Below are 16,437 nucleotides of genomic sequence, written 5' to 3'. Positions count from 1 at the left end.
CCACAAATGGAGAGGACGGCGAAGGTGATGGCGACGACGATGAACCACCTCGAGAGATGCCGACATCTGCTGAAACGAGGAATTTGCTGCACTTGCTGCAAGATAAGGAGGAGTGCAGCAACAGGGAAGATTGGCTCATGCGATGTGTCAAGCAGCTAGAGGACGCCTTCCTAGGCCCGAGTGCGACCACAAAGCAGACCAGCATTATGCAGTTTTTTTCTGCTAAATAAGATGGCAGTGCCACAAGATCCAGCTGGTTAACATCTCTTATATGCTATTTTTTTTCTCTATCAAACCTTTACGAAAAGCAAGATTAGAAGCTGCTGTTGAAGAGCTGGTAAGTAGCGATTTTTCTGGAAAGAACTTGATTTTTCATGGCAATTTGCACAACATTGCTTATCACAAAAATTGACTATCTCGAAATTTTCCCCGGTTTTTACTACTTCGAGTTACGAGGTATTACTGTATCTGCAGGTTATACATGCGGATCTTTTTCTTCCTTCTGTTTAGAGGTCCTGAAATATGGGAGGTGCAGTCTATATGTGGAAAGATATGTATATTATTTGTTTGTTTCTTCTGCTTTAGAAACTTTGATAACGAAATTTGATATGAAACAAATATCAAATAGTCTAATATTCAATCAAATATTAAAAAATGTTGAATATTTCCGTAAGCCTAAATGTACAGTAAAAGCTCATTCATTCGAATTCCGCGGGGATGCTATGAAAATTCGAATTATACAAAATTCGAACTAATGAAAGTCAGAGAAAAAAATCGCTCGGTTAAGACACGTATATAGTATGACGTGACGTGAGCACGCGCGCACACGCTATGTCACATTGGCGTGAACAACGTCTATACTTTGAAGCAATGGCGCAGCCAACGTAACCGGACGCGGCCAGCGCGGTCCAACGCGCCCGACGTCGAGATGGCCCCTCCTCCATCGGCGCGTTCACCGCGCTGACTGGGGCGGATAAAAAAAGAAATGTCGCAATCTCGCACGAGAAGCGAAGCATCGTTTGCGACAGAAAATTAGTAGATAGCTATACGAAGTAAGGATAATAGTTTTATCGGCCGTATAAACTTGTAAGCATTCGCTTACAAAATAATTTAACAAGCACTGTGTCACACGTGCACAGGTAAGCATGAATGCATCTCGCTCGATGACCGCGGAAACTCGCTGAAAAACGCTGGAGTGAGGACACGCAGCAGTAACATTGAGCGAATTGACGTTCGTACAGCTCTCGCTTCAACGCGAACGAAATGTAGAAAGCACATCGCATATGAAGCTACCGGCAATATGCGCACTCTGCAAACATCGCAGATCGCTTTGAAGATGAGGCCCACGCGGGCGCGCACTTTGGCCATGTCGCAGATCGGTTTCAAGATGCGGCACCCGCATGGCCACACCGTAAGCAGCAGCCGCAGAAGATCGTCCCCCCGGCCCTCCCTCGCCTCACCCCCTGCCTCGCGCGTGACAAGAGAGGGCGCGCTCCGCCCCACCTTCCCCTCTTGCGCACGCGAGATTGAGCCGCATTCGCCGGCTTACCCTCGCACGCTCGTACACAAAGAACACGGCGCGCAGCAACGGTGGTAATCATCCTTGCCGCTGATTGAAAAAGCAAAGCTGCGCGACCCGCGCAGCGACGCCAGCGTGCTCCCGCGCACTAGCACTCTCCCCATCCACGATGACGCAGAGTTCGAATTATCCGTGGCAGTGCAGATTTCAGTGTGAATAAGCGGGATGTGTTACATATTGCTTTCAATACATTGTTGGACGGACCACGACGACTACTTCAAATTATCCGAAATTTCGAATTAACGAGTAGTGAATTAAAGAGCTTTTACTGTAATGCATGCTGCTTCTCAAAACGCCATGGATCATGTTACGATTGTGCATATAAGGTAGTTATTCAAGTTGCAAAGAGAACACACCGTACCTTGTTGAGCGGACGGGTGAAGTATTGGGAGCACCAGTCCACAAAGCCTGTTGTCACCAAGGGTGATGAGCTGCGTGCATTGAGGTGCTCTTCCGTGTCGTCCTCTGCCACCTGCCAACAGCAAGGCAAAAAGAAATTCAATGAGTGGTTGAGTATGGTCACTCCCCCCCCCCCCCCCCCCCCAAATGCTGTTTATTCCTTCTATCATAAAAATTGGCAGTTTCACCCAAAAGTTAAGTACTGAAATTTGAAAGCAATAGCAAGATTTAGCATAGCGCTGAAGAAGTTTCAGAATGTTGGCGTGGTGAGGCGTGCCTCCAGTGGCGTTGCACATTAATGGTGCATGAGATTATACTGAACACATACCATCGAAATTTGTCAGTTCCCAAAGAAAGGATTGGATAGATTTAGCTTGACGACTGTTCTTTGTTCTGCTCAAACCTCCTTTGTTCTTCTCAGGTCTCTGTTCTGCTCAGACAAGTTTATGCACCACGATGTGGTATGCACACAGCCGCTCAGCAGGAACACTAATGGTTTTGCACAATGTTTATGCCAGCAACAGAAGCTAGAAGGCAGCCTGGCTCTCGCATAGCCCATCGAGTGAAGCATGACTATATGTCCACTTGACTTCGTCACATTTGCAGCCAAACACACCATATGTCTTTGGAAACTTTGGAAACCTCCATGTTGCGGGAATGCTCGACTCCCACACGTCCCCTGATATGTTGTTTTCCCCGCATGTCTCGCATCTCCTGTAATCTGGCTTCTCCGCATTGCTTGGTGCCGGCGGCGGTCGGTCTGGTCGCAGCGCATTACAAGACATGGCACAAGTGTGGCGCTTCTAGCACCATCTGAGAGCGGGGTTGGTCGGGCGCGACAAGGAGCAGGCTCTCTGGCTCCGGGTCAGCAAGCGGCACGTGGGTTCTGCACGTGCGCCAATACATGCTTCTGCGAGACCGTCTCGTGAGGCCTCGTTCGAACGTGCCATCATTCGCGTGACCATACGCGCGAACGACTAGGCGTTGGTGTCCAGCATGGGGCGAACATATTCGCTCGCTATCCGGTTGCGGTGAGTCGGGCTTTCTCGATTTCTCACGCGGCCATCAGCATGTTTTGCGGATAGCAATTCGGCTAGCAAGCATTAGCGTATAAAAGGCACAATAAATGCCCTTGCACTAGTGTGTTGTCGTTCCTTTGTCCCAACAGTACAGGTGAAATCCCCACAACGTGCAAGCCATGCATGTGTACATACTGTGACAGCACAATGGTGGCGACGCAAATTTACCTCAAACGTCCGTATAATTGCAAATGCAAAAATAATCCTATAACACTAACTATAGTAGCTTACGTTGCAAAAGTACATGATTCCCACATGATGCATCCCTCACATTTTACTCCCATAAAAACCAACTGCAATGAAATTTTGGACCATGCAAAAAGCCTAGGTTATAGTGTAGATATAGAGGAGCCTTCATGCAAAATTTGGCACTTGAAATACAAGTGGAAGCATCACAAAAAGCTTGCAAAAATAGCCACTGAAACTGAAAAAGAAGCCACCATTACCACTCACTAGAAGTGATGCATGACCTTGAGCATGCGGCTTCACAGCATGAACTGAAAAGATAAAGCGATGCACATGGCTGCCTGTGGCACGCTAAAATATATGTTGGAAGCAGTGTGCTGGGACTTGCATCATAGCGGCAACCATCAGGTGCACATGTCATCTGCTTAGGTGCTGTTCAGAGGCTGCTAACAGGAAAACTATGCACTTACCAGCCCTGCAGTTTTGCCAAGGTTGCATTAATGGTATATTCTACTAATTTATAACAAATTTAGCCAAAGTGAAATTTCGTTGCAGTTGTCCTTTTAAGAGGTGCAGGAAACAGCATTGGCTGAAGGGGGCATAGATAGAGACTAAGATACAACATATGTCTAGTCTCAATCCACCACAGCCTCAGATTATATTTGTTCTGTTTTGTTTTTTTGGGCTGTTTCCCACATCTCCTAAGGTGAACCGATAAGCCCCAACCACTGGAGCCCAATCTTGACAATATGTTTTGTTGGAGTTTTATTTTTCAAGGCTCCCCAAACATCTACAGAATGACAAACTTGTCTGGGCAACCAAACACAGCTGATAGCTTACCGGTGCAGGCACATCGGGGCCTCGGTCGAAGATCTTACGTGACCGGCTGAAGTGAGCTGTATGCTGGAACTGGTGGCTTCGAGTGGGTGTCTGCACCGGTGGTCGTAGGCTCAGGTTCATAGATGTCGGTGGAGGGGACTCACTTCTGGGCACCGAGTGGGAACAGAGCCTTAGACAACAGTGGCAGCCAGTCTGTATTCACTGGGCACAGGCTCACACCAGCTGAGATGGTCAGCAGTTTCTACAGGCTCCTTTTCATGATTCAAGACTCGCACTATTTACAGTTCACACTTAACAGGGACCGAAGGCCTAGGTGGTAATCCATGATTTGGTTAAGCAGTACACTTGAGAAAACACTTGAGCAATAAGCAAATCTTTCGTGTTTGTGTGAATGTGTTTTCTCAAGTACACTGCTTAACCAAATCGCAGTTCACACCCCCTACAATGCGACCAGAAAGCAGGTGCATGGTATGCACCTTCTTTCCGGATACAGCATGGTGTGCTCAGTCTCTTGTTTACCCTACCACGATCCCCATAATCAGCCTGCCCTCTCTTAGCGATCTCCACTTACCCCTGTCCTGTGCTAGCCGATTCCAAGTTACACCTGCACTTCATCACATCCCCTAATTTTTTGCCGTCCTCAACTGCCCTTCCCTTCCCATGGCACCCATTCTGTAAGTTTACAACCTGTTATCTGCCCTAAGCATTACATTGCCTGCGCAGCTTCATTATTCCTCTCTTAATGTCAACTAGAATATTGGCTATGTCCATGTGCTATCTAATCCACATCACTGTCTTCCTGTCTCTTAATGTTACCCCCTCATTGAACTCAATGCATATGAATACCACTTAAGTCCAGCTATGCAACGCAAAGTACCCGCTATAATTCGGCTACCAGAAAATTCCGTAGTCAAACAGTGAGCAGGTGTAGTACTTGTAATGACATGAGTCATTGAGAAGCCAGTAACATGTCCCCGACTTATGAAACTGCTACAAGACGGGATGCGTGAAGATTCTATGGTCGCAAGTGACGGTTATGGGCATCAGGTCATTACGCACGTATGAAAACTTACGACAGGTAGCTGATCTTTCCCGAAGGGGATGATGGCTCCGAGTGGCATACAGAGCTTTTCCGGCACTTCTTGGCCTCAAAGCTTGACTGAGCCTGGAAAGGCAAGCATGTAAACCCATTACTGTAACAATGTTTCATATATATTTTTTGCATCACTGAAATTTTGGCAACTTGATAGAGAGTCGTGTTACTCAAGGGAAGCAAGATGCCTGCCTTGAGCAACATATGTGTTCCTTACGTCATGTGCTTAGAAAGTTGGATTAAGCAAGCCTTTTTTTTTTTATGCATTCCGTAGTGAAATTTGTCAAAACATGTATATTATACTTTTGTTTTATATAGGCTCTGTCTTCTTTTTTTTTGCCATCCTGCTGTTACCGTATGGGTGGCATGACCAAGTCAGGCAAATGTTTGCCTTTAGCCAAGTCCCCTACGACAATTGGTAATACTGTTTAAATTACAGAGGTAAAGAAAAACAAAGAATGCCTAGGACAAATGTATTTCATGGAAAGTTTATTCCTACCATGCTGGTGGTGTTTTGATGCATGACAACCTGCCCACTGTGACAAATACAACCTAAGCCACATTATGGCACACTGCTTTGAACACACGTGGTCTCCAGTGCCTGAAGAATCAGAACCAGATGTGCTGTAAGAATCTTCTGTCACTCTCTGCCAAAAGTTGTTTGCAATCATGACAACATGTTCTTAAGCATAGTGAAAGGGATCACAGAGCACATCTGTCCATCTAATTATTTTTAATGAAATAATTGAAAAGGAGGAAGTGTGCGGAACGAAAATACTCTCGCGCTAGTCCCGCATGCCCAGGTGACACGGTAAGAATACAAACACTTTGACTTAAACAACAAGTTGCACCACTCTTCTCCCACTACCTGCTTTTCTCAATTTTACACACTTTGCTCAAAAATGCCATAAATGTGGTTTCACCTCACAACTTAAGCAAGTAACAGCTTTTCAAGTGTGGTTGTCACAAGGCCTATATGCACATGGCAGGATCTTGAAAACAGTAATAAAAAAGAACGGAAACCAAGACGGTATATGCCAGGATGGAGTTAATGCTCAAGTTGGCGAGCTTCCAATGACCAAATTATTAAATTGATACTACATGGAGATGGCGCAGCTGACAAGGTGTACGTTTGGGAAACAGTGCAGCCCATGCGTGGACAATTATAAATATGTTTTGTTCCTGAAATATTTAGGCCCAAATTTAGCAGTGCAGCAGAATATATGGTAACAAACTGTAATGTAATGAAACACTGATGCAATGAAGTAGACTGCCAATTTTTATTACTTCATTATATTGGGCGTCAACCATATTAATTGAAGGTAAATCTCAGCATAAAAAGCTCTTCCGCAATGACTGCCTGGCAACATATGCGGGGGAGACAAAAAAGAAACCTTCTAGAATAACTGAGACAACATGAAAATGACCTCCGCCATCTGAACAGCGAATGCAGTGCTGTGGCTGAACACTACGAGATTGGCCTGGAAAGGTATGAGCACGCTCAATATGTGTTACAAAAAGGGGTGTGACATCAAAATTTTTAAATACAAATTGAATACAGATACTTAGCTTCGAATGCCAAATACTTATGTGCACATGCATTTATTAGCAAGTTGGGTTATTTTAACATGTAACATCACAGTTAAATTGTCAATAGTAAACAATTCGACTAGCAAGCCAGTATATTAAAGGAATGTGTATTTGGCTCACGTTAACTTAGAAAATTGAGCAATTCCCATTGTCTGTTCTCGCCAATATTTAGATTGAAGGAAAAGCTAAGACCCATGTTTGCTCGCACACAGCCAGCAATATATTCGATTTGTGTTGAATATTTGTATACAATTGGATATTCAAAAATTTACTATTACCTACAGGGTTTGACCATAAGGTAATAGACTGGGTCTGGTAAAAATAACTTATCGATCCAATAGCTATATTATTAAAATCCTTCAAAGTAGTCTCCTTCGGTGTCGATACACTGCTCCCAACACAATTCCCACACTGCAAAGGCTCCCTGGAAGTCAGCTACCGTAACCTCTTTCAGAGATTCTGTGACAGCCCATTGGATGGCAGGAGCATCTTCAAAATGGTGACCTATCAGGCTTTTCTTGAGCTTTGGGAACAGGAAAAGTTTGATGGGCACATACTGGGGCTGTACATTGGCTGCAGCAAGGTTGCAACCCATATCCGGGCCAGGTAGGCAGTCACAACGAAGGCTGTGCAATCTGGAGCATTGTCACGGTGGAGCTTCCAGCGATTGGCCATCTCCGGCCATTTCCGTTTGACAGCTTCGTGAAGGCGTTCAAGGACTTCTTTGTAGAACACGGCACTGACGGTTCATCTCGGAGGTACAAATTCTTTGAGGACCACCCTGTGCTTCCCAAAAAAGACAATGAACATTGTCTTTATCTTAGACTTCGACATTCTTACATTCTTAAGGTGCGGGGAGCTTGCAGTGTGCCACTCCGAACTTTGGCGCTTGGTTTCAGGGTCATATTGGAACACCCATGATATATCGCCTGTTATTATACCGCCTAAAAAGTCCCATTTACATTTTAACTGCATCAACATCTCACATGAAACATCAACTTGCCACCGTTCTTGTCCATCACTAAACGCTATTGGCAACAATTTCGAACAATGCTTCCGCATGTTCAAATTTTCAGAAATAAATTTGTGAACTGTTGTTTCGCACATGTTGAGGCCTTTGGTGATTAATATGATACTCAAACGACGGTCGGAGTCCAAGAGATTTTTTACCATGGCCACATTTTCGTCCAATCCACTCGCTGGGCATCCAGATCGCTCAATGTCTTCAATGGTCTCCCGTCCACCCGTTCACCTGTCCCGTCCCTGTCCCGTCACCGTCCTGTCCAACTCACTGAACCACCGGAAAACCTGGGCCCTTGATGAGTCGTCATCTTTGTGAACCTCCTTAACAAAGGTATGCGTCTCGAAAGCGGTTTTGCCCAGGTGAAAGCAAAATGTAGTGATGTACCACTACTCCAGCAAATGCTCCATTTCTTATGTTTTCTGTCGTGACAAAATCTCGAAAGCGGCTTTTGTGCCACTTAAGATCCTCACTGCGTCATAGGTCAGACGTGACTGCCGCCTGATTACTTAGCTGAGAAACCCCACCACAAATCCCACCTCCGGGGAGTGCGCTACTGGCGACTGCAGCACCGCGCAGCAGGCAGTCTCATTACTTTATGGACGAGCCCTGTAGTTTTCAAATCGAATACGAACATTAAAGATATACTATTCCATAATATTCAAAATTTTTCAATATCTACACACCCCTAGTTACAACACAAAAGCCTGTTACCGAAAGAGCTCCAAAGCTGTATGGCAGTACCAACACATGAAAAATTGGTGAACTAATCATCATTCCAATTACTCATGTATAGCCCCCAGTTCAAGAATAATTAATTGTTAAGCTAGTTGGTTTCTTATTCTTGAGGAAAATCGGCGCAACAAAAAGACAATGCACACAGAAAGAAAACACGGACAAGTGCTTCCTGTGAGGGTTGTCTTTTTAATGCACTAATTTTTCTCATCAGTAGCACCCAGTTTACAAGAAAAATGGCATGTCATTTTTCTTAGTGAAAGAAAGAAGCAGCAGGTCTATACTGTGTTGTAGCTAATACTGAGCCTGATAGTACATAACACTTGAGACCAAGAAAAACCTATAGAAGCAGCTGCGCGTTGAATTTTTTAAAAATTTATTTATTTATAAATACTGCGATCTTAAACAAGATCTTAGCAGCGTGGTACACGAGTAAGTTCACAAAACAAAATAAATACAAAAATGGGGAATTGCACTAAAAAAATTCTTCACACAAGCGCTTCACACAAGCGCAAAAAACAGGCGCAAGAAACAGGCGCAAAAAAACACAGGCACAAAAACAAGCGCTTCAACGTTACTTCAGCGATCTTTCCCAATCATACAGTCAAACAGTGCTATCACTGACAATCTCAGCAAGTGCAAAAAAAAAGTTAATGATATGTTTCGAAAAGTGATCGGACAGTTTTATCGGCCAGCTTATTCCAATCTACTATAGTTCTCGGAAAAAAGGAATACTTGAAGCAGTTGACACATGTTGTAAATGGAGTTACAGCTAGTGAGTGTCGCTGTCTGGTAGCGTAACCTGTTGCATAGGTGATAATGTGAGACGTGTCGATGTTGTAGTGACCATTTATTAGTTGGAAAAAGAATTTTAGACGACATGCACGATTTCTGTCACTTATAGAAGGCAAGCCGCTCCGAGATAAAAGGTTAGTAATAGAACTACGCCCATATGTATCGTAGATGAATCGAACTGCTTTTTTCTGTAAGCTTTCTAGCTTTCCAATATCGCTTTTAGTGAACGGGTCCCATATAACTATAGCATATTCTAAAACGGAGCGGACTAGTGTTTTGTATGCCAATAGACGTACTGTTGGTGTGGAGGATTTTAATACGTGTCTTAGAAAAAACAACTTGCGGCGACAATTTGCTATTACTGTGTCAAGGTGCTTTGAACAGAAAAGATCCTTTGTTATGTACAAGCCAAGGTATTTATATTGCGCTACCTCTGACAAAAAAGCGTTTTCTGTGCCATAGCGATATACCAGTGGCTTCTTTTTTAAAGTTATCCGCATATATACTGTCTTTTCGAAATTAATGCACATTTGCCATTGTCTACACCACTGAACTACCTTATTAAAGTCCCTGTTTAACCTAAGTTGGTCTTCTTCCGTTGTTATTTCATCGTACAGAACGCAGTCGTCAGCGTAAAGCCTGATTTTAACAGAGAGATTAGTGACAATATCGTTTATATATAACAAAAAGAAAAGGGGGCCAACAACGGATCCCTGTGGGACACCAGAATTGACAGCAGCTATATCAGAGGTTGTTTTATTTACAGTAACAAACTGATGGCGGTTTGTAAAGTAGGCTTTAATCCATGCTAATATTTTAACATTTTTAAGCACAGCTCCTACGTTATGAAGCAATTTAACATATGGTGCATTCAGGCTAATGTCAGGACAATACACAGGTTGCAAGAAACTTTGTCATCCACTTACATACAGAAAGTCTTTCAAGCTCATAACCTACAAGAACGCTGCCATAGTGACATGCTAGACCCATAAAAAAGTGCTCTAGCTTCCCAATCTAAATGAAGGAGTCAGAACGACTTCAAAATGTTTCGCTCTGCAGTAACCGTAGTATTCTTATAATTTCTTGGCTCAACTGAAGCGGACAACTACACATGTCATTCTGGCTTCCTATCTCATGTTTCCCTCACCTTGGATCTCTTCCTCTCCTTCCTGCACCCATCTTTATATTTCGATGTGAACTGAAAATAAATGCCCATTCTTCTAGCTTGTCAGCTTGCATCTACTTCGCCTTCGTCCAGCACAGTGTCCGACTAATGATGTAACAGGCTCATTAACAAAGGAATTCGTTCACGGGCTAGTCAGTACATTCTTCTACAATACAGAGCATTCAATTACGGGACATGAAAGAATTGTTTGTGTGCCTTCATGTCCTGTTCACTGAGTTTTCAAGATAAATATGGATTTTGTAAATGCAACAACATAGAGTGATTATGTAGAAATACTTCCACATTACGTATTATATCAGTTATTTTGGTACTTTTGCTGTAATCCTCTGTATTCATGTCTTTGTGCTACTGTGAACCCGTGTAATAGGGGCTGTAAGCTTGTCAAGCTGCTGAATGGCAGCTTTTATCCACCCCTTTTCTGTCTGTTTGTTGAAACAGACAGAACTGAAATTAATTAATTGTTGATTGATTGACAGATTGATTGATTGAAATTAATGACTGAACAAATGAATTTAAATAAAGCCTGGCTGCCTGGTCTGACCTTATCACGGTAGGCCTTGAGCAGCAGGCGGGCCATGGTGGCCACCTCAGGGTGTGGGTCGTTGCCCAGGGTGACCAGTGCACGCCACACCTGGCTATAGACACTGCCATAGCTGCCCAGGATGCTGCCCAGGCTGCAGATGGACGTGCTGGAAGACACACGCCGCATCTTCTCTTGTACGGGCGCCTGCTGCTGCTGCTGCTGCTGGGCCAGTAACACAGGCGGGGGCTCTGGCAGGCCCTCCACCACGGCAGCACCCGACAGCACTGCAAGCAATAGTCCCTGTCAGGTGTGGCATTTCATGCTTACAGGCATACTTTTAAAACTTCTGGATACCAGGTGTTTTTCTGGAGTGCAACAAATCCAATTTCTGTCTAGGTAACACATTATACCAGGCTTTAAATTCAAATGTTATTTAATGGCAATATGTTGCTGAACACTTGCAATCTTTAAATCTGAAAACTCAAATAAAGATTAAGACTTATGCTAATTATTACATTAATAACATTTCTTTTCATCAGGCAATGTAGCCCCTTCGTCCCTGTCGCTGTCTCTTGACGACACCTTGCAAGCAACATCGAAATCCCTGAATCAGAGTTCCCAAAAAGTACTTGAATTTCTGCATTGTTTGAAGTGCTCACATTAATGTATCATATTGGTTCACAATGTCGGAAAACAAGAGACACAAGCACCACCAACAATCATTAAGCTTTGTCGCACCATCTGTTGTATAAAAACAACTACCATAAAATTTTAGTCTAACCAACTTCTGAGTAGATGACGCAGCCAGTCTATGGATGTTGCAGGCTCACGGATTATCTCGGGCACAGCCAGGTGCATGTATTGGCAGCCAGGCAGGTATACTCAGGCGCAGCACTTAAAGGGTTAAATTTTGTTTGCGCACAATTATTGACCCACGTTTATCTCGGCACTACCACAACTTTGGCATCCCGCTGATGTGCTCATTTCTCTAACAAAATTCATGCAACCTCTCATAGCCAATATATGGGTTGAAATTATTATGGTGCCAAGTAACATGCCCTCAGAAAACTCAGTTCCGTGGAAGTCTGCAAGGACGCTTCCAAAGAAGTAATTTTCTATATTCAGTGTTCCTGCCTGTTGAGTTGTTGATTAACTTTGCCTCCCTCTGCAATTCGCTAGCCTCCTAATTAGCACAAATGGTGTGACCAGCTCGGAAAGGCTTTGTCCAATGTTTGATCCCCAGACCAGGATAAATGTTCCTTTGATTGAAAAGCTTTCTCTCCAAGCAACCCGTATTGGGTTTGTACTGCTCTTGGGAGGATGACATTTCCCTTTTATGACATGCCTTTTATGTGGCTGCTTCCCTCATCATTTTGTTTGCACTGTTATGCAATTAATTAAAAGGTACAGACAAACCAGCAGGACCAACGATTTTCTGTTCCTACAGAAACCAAGCTTGCAAATAAACGTTGCACTTTGGTTTGTTGAGAGAGACGACAATGAGAAAAACGTCAGTGACTGCAATTGTATTCTTTCGAAATCAGTTCCACCCTAAAGCAGACACAAAAAAAAATAATCTTTTTGGTGTCAATACAATTGTAAAGAAGCTCTTCAAAAATCGAGCATTCTGCTATGTTCTACTACATTCTGCTATGAGGTTGGCAGGTATAAGAATCAAGCGACCCACAGCCCCTCAAAACACTCACGGTTTCCGGTGATGGGCAGCAGCTTGAGCCGGTCTCGTGATGCCACCTTCTTCATGCCAAGTGGTGTGATCTCTGAAAAACACCAAGAGTCATTTAGGCTTGCTGCAACAAGTTAGACAAGGCGCTGTCCTAGGTTGCCACAGCTTTCGGTTACTGCACTTCAGAAAACAATGTCTGTGTGTTCAGGTGTCTTTCAAGGCCACTGGGCTTTGTAAAGGAAATGAAATTGAATGGGCTGTAAGGGAAATTTAAAGCTGAGGGTCTTGACTGTGGCAGCCTTCATGCCTTCAGGTAGCATATGAGGATTTCTTGAGCAGTTTTCCTGCTCCTAAGTTCATATACTATGCCACACCTGCAGTTACATCCACCACCATGGTCATGAGTAGCACTGGCTAACACTCTCAGGGCCAGATCTTGTAAAAATACATAAATACCCAAGCATGTGGACGTGGGAACAATCATAGCTTGATTGCTAGAGCACTGTACGCAAAATGCAGATGTGGGTCCGGCTCCCACCATTGGTAAGTTGTTTATTTTATCCACTTTAATTTCCATTTACCTTATCACTTCTACATTTCAATTATTACCACAAGTTATTTCCAGTTTGCTTTTCTTGGTTTCATTGTCTGTGGGCTTCACATGGTTGCGCCTAAGAAAAAATCAAGCCCCTCGATTCCTCTCCTTATTCAGCAAGTACAGAGTCGCACATTCTTAGCCAGTCGTACCACTGGCTAACAAGGAATTTAGTCCAAGGGCTCGGACAAACATTATTTATGTCCAATGCACACCACTTCTGCAAGTCTCCACATTAAACAATGTGTAACCCACAATGGGCACATGGGAAATGCATAACCAGAGGGGAATTTTAGCTATGTGTTACTGTATTAAAATAATGCAAGTTCAAGCAAAGATGTGCCCAGGAGCTGCTGTTCATGATGACGGTAAAGCAAAACACAATAATGCCTTTTTATAATTCACTAAGCATAAAAAAAAAAATCAACTGCAACAACCTTACAGCCTTTTACACATTTCACAGCATGGATGCTATCTGGCACAGAGTACTGCAATGCTAGCCTACTCCCTCAGTTGATTGAAATCTATCGTCGCACCGATTTCCCGAGGAACTACTTTAGAGGAGTTCAAACACAGTACAGCCAGTAAGCTGGTGGCCCCATAGTTTGAGTCCTACCTGCACTGGCAGGACTCAGTAGGTTGCCCAAGTTGTTAGCATGGACAGCCTCCTTGGAGGTTTCTTCCTCCAGGTACTGGTATGCTACAGCCACAAACTGGGTCTCGAACACGAAGAGAAGCCACTGCAATGCCACCACCAGCTCCTGGATAGGGCCATTTGAGAAAGGCGGGACTCAGCACAAAGTTGTTGGAATGCTGGATGACAGTTTTGATTAGAAACAACCTATGTTTGAACTTAATATTAAGTGTGGGCCTAACATGAATTTTGACTGCTAATGTAGGCCATGCGCATTTTTCAGAGCACGGCTTACTGTAGATGTAGCACACTTGAACTTGTCGACATGCAAGTGCTTGAAAGAACACTGGACTCGAAATTCCAGTAATACACGGTGAAATTTGTAGCACGCACAATAGACAAGGACGTAGAGAAGGACGCAGAGAAGCGCTCGCGCATCCACCTTATCTGCGTCCTTGTCTATTGAGCGCGCTACAAATTTCACCAAGAATAGTATACACTAACTTGCCCAACTGTCAGTTCTGCTCCAATAATACAGTTTGATGCATTCATCATGGGACTTCAATTTTGGCTAGTCTTGACGCAGGAGCAACAATAACACATCAGCAAAGTCTCCAGGATTCTCAAGCTCCACTGAAATTAAAAACTCGCGCATCGCCATTCATAAAGTCCCATCATCCATGAAATGTTGAAAACCTTAGGATGCGTGCTTGTACAGCATCAGAACAGCAAAATTAAGGAAGAAGACTGAACTTGGTGTTCTGCAAAAACATAAAATGTCAGCTAATCCTTGGCCTCGATAATGTGTCATAATTCAGTCTATCCCTTAATTTGGAATGCAACATTCTTTTCCAAAAAGGAGGAGTCCTGGCCAACACAGCTAACTGACTGAGAAGGGCCAGAAGAGATAAGAAGAGATAATTTGTGGGTGCTTCAACAAGTGACTATGGAAGCACTATGAATATGTATGAAGCAATTTTCTTTAAATACCAAATCTGTTGCACAACCAGTATGAAACACTGAAATATTCACCAGTAATGATACAATCCCTAGACAATACCACGAGTATTTGTAAGCCAACAGGGACAAACTTGAGAAACAGATTAATGCCTTTCTAAAGCAAAGTGTGGTAATGCCCTCTTTGTCTTTCTATGCTACACCTATAATTATAGCTGAAGACAAAGAAGACCACACCCTCTTAATGCCTTGAATGGAGCATAGTGAACCCATAACAGTGTTGGCCTATGATCTGATGCCACGCAAAGATGATGTATTGGACTATCTTGGACATTCCAATTTCTTAGCAAACCTGGACTCATAGTACTGACATTCAGATGACATTCACGTGACCATCTTTGTAACGATGAGTGCACACTAATCGAGAGTTATGCCTTTTGGTTTGCAGAGCCCAGTGTCATTTCAAGGAACTGTGAAATCCACTATGATGCATTGACATGAGAATACTGAAGTTCAATGATGTGCATATAGCATCCTAATTGCTCACAACACGACTGGAATAGTGAACTGAAGCTTCACCTTGCGGACCATTGGGCTGCCATCATTGGCCACTGATGAGATGAGGGTCATGCCGATGTTGTGGTCTATGGTATCAGCATGGTCAGTGCGCTTGGCAGGGCAGTTGAGTATGGTGCCGAGTGCAAACACTGCAGCAGCTCGGACCTGCCGGGGCGTGCCAAAACAGATGCACTACATCAGAGCACACAGGATAACCAGAGCAGTGCAAGCACAGCAGCTGAAGCCATTCACGGCTCCCTCTTGCACCAGCAATACACCCACTTGCCTCTGGCACAGGGTCTGCAAGTAGAGTACTAAGTTTCTCGTGAGCACTGTCCCGGATGCCACACCAACGAGCAGCTGTGTAGCCATTCCAAGTGCGGCCAAGACAGATGGCAAGCCACTGGCGAAGCCGAGGGTGGCTGTCTGTCAGCTGCTCCGTGCAGAGGGCTATGACATTGCCTTTCAAAGCTGCCTCCTGCAGAGCACAACACGGCCAGCTAGAGTACATAAAATCCACAAATGCAGTCAGCACTAAATCAATTAGTGTAACATCCTTTATAGCTGCTCTAAATCCGACTGTAACGGTAATGATTTGATATGGCTTTATGAACACTGGTTCCATGACAAGCAAGACAAACAGAACCAACAGCAGGTTTGGAAGTACAAAACTACATCTTGAACACCTTTTAAGAAAAGGAAAAGCTGCTTTTCTGAGTGCTATAGAAGCTGCTTGAGCACTGCTATTGAGCAGCCCAAGAACTTTTTTTGAGCAGGTGGGAAGCACATTGAAGTTGAGCCCCTATGTGCTCCTGAAACACCTTTTTAACTGCACTTAGAGATACACTTCACAGACACCTATCCATGCACACATCACAAAGAATGAACAGGGACAGGTAAGCACAAAAGCACTATAAAATAGAAACACAGTGCACAATGAGAATAACCAAATGCCCCTGCACAAGGGTACAGCACTTTCCAAT

General features: G+C 43.9%; 1 protein-coding gene across 5 annotated transcripts in view; it reads right to left on the bottom strand.

Annotated features, from left to right (window-relative positions):
* raptor (regulatory associated protein of MTOR complex 1) overlaps positions 1–16,437 on the bottom strand; it is a 66,226-nt gene that overhangs the window by 31,779 nt on the left and 18,010 nt on the right. For 4 of the 5 annotated variants that reach the window (XM_050173448.2, XM_050173449.2, XM_050173451.2 and 1 more), the window contains exons 11-18: positions 15,741–15,932; positions 15,476–15,619; positions 13,922–14,066; positions 12,733–12,804; positions 11,045–11,310; positions 5,157–5,248; positions 4,084–4,228; positions 1,941–2,051 (exon numbers count right to left, since the gene is read on the bottom strand). In XM_050173448.2, coding sequence (XP_050029405.1) covers positions 1,941–2,051; positions 4,084–4,228; positions 5,157–5,248; positions 11,045–11,310; positions 12,733–12,804; positions 13,922–14,066; positions 15,476–15,619; positions 15,741–15,932 — 1,167 coding nt within the window. The remainder of the gene's footprint in view (positions 1–1,940; positions 2,052–4,083; positions 4,229–5,156; positions 5,249–11,044; positions 11,311–12,732; positions 12,805–13,921; positions 14,067–15,475; positions 15,620–15,740; positions 15,933–16,437) is intronic. The other variant, XM_050173450.2, reaches the window with a different exon arrangement.

Source organism: Dermacentor andersoni, chromosome 8 (assembly GCF_023375885.2).
Source record: "Dermacentor andersoni chromosome 8, qqDerAnde1_hic_scaffold, whole genome shotgun sequence".
Taxonomy (NCBI): Eukaryota; Metazoa; Arthropoda; class Arachnida; order Ixodida; family Ixodidae; genus Dermacentor; species Dermacentor andersoni.
This window is presented reverse-complemented; position numbering and strand designations above follow the sequence as displayed.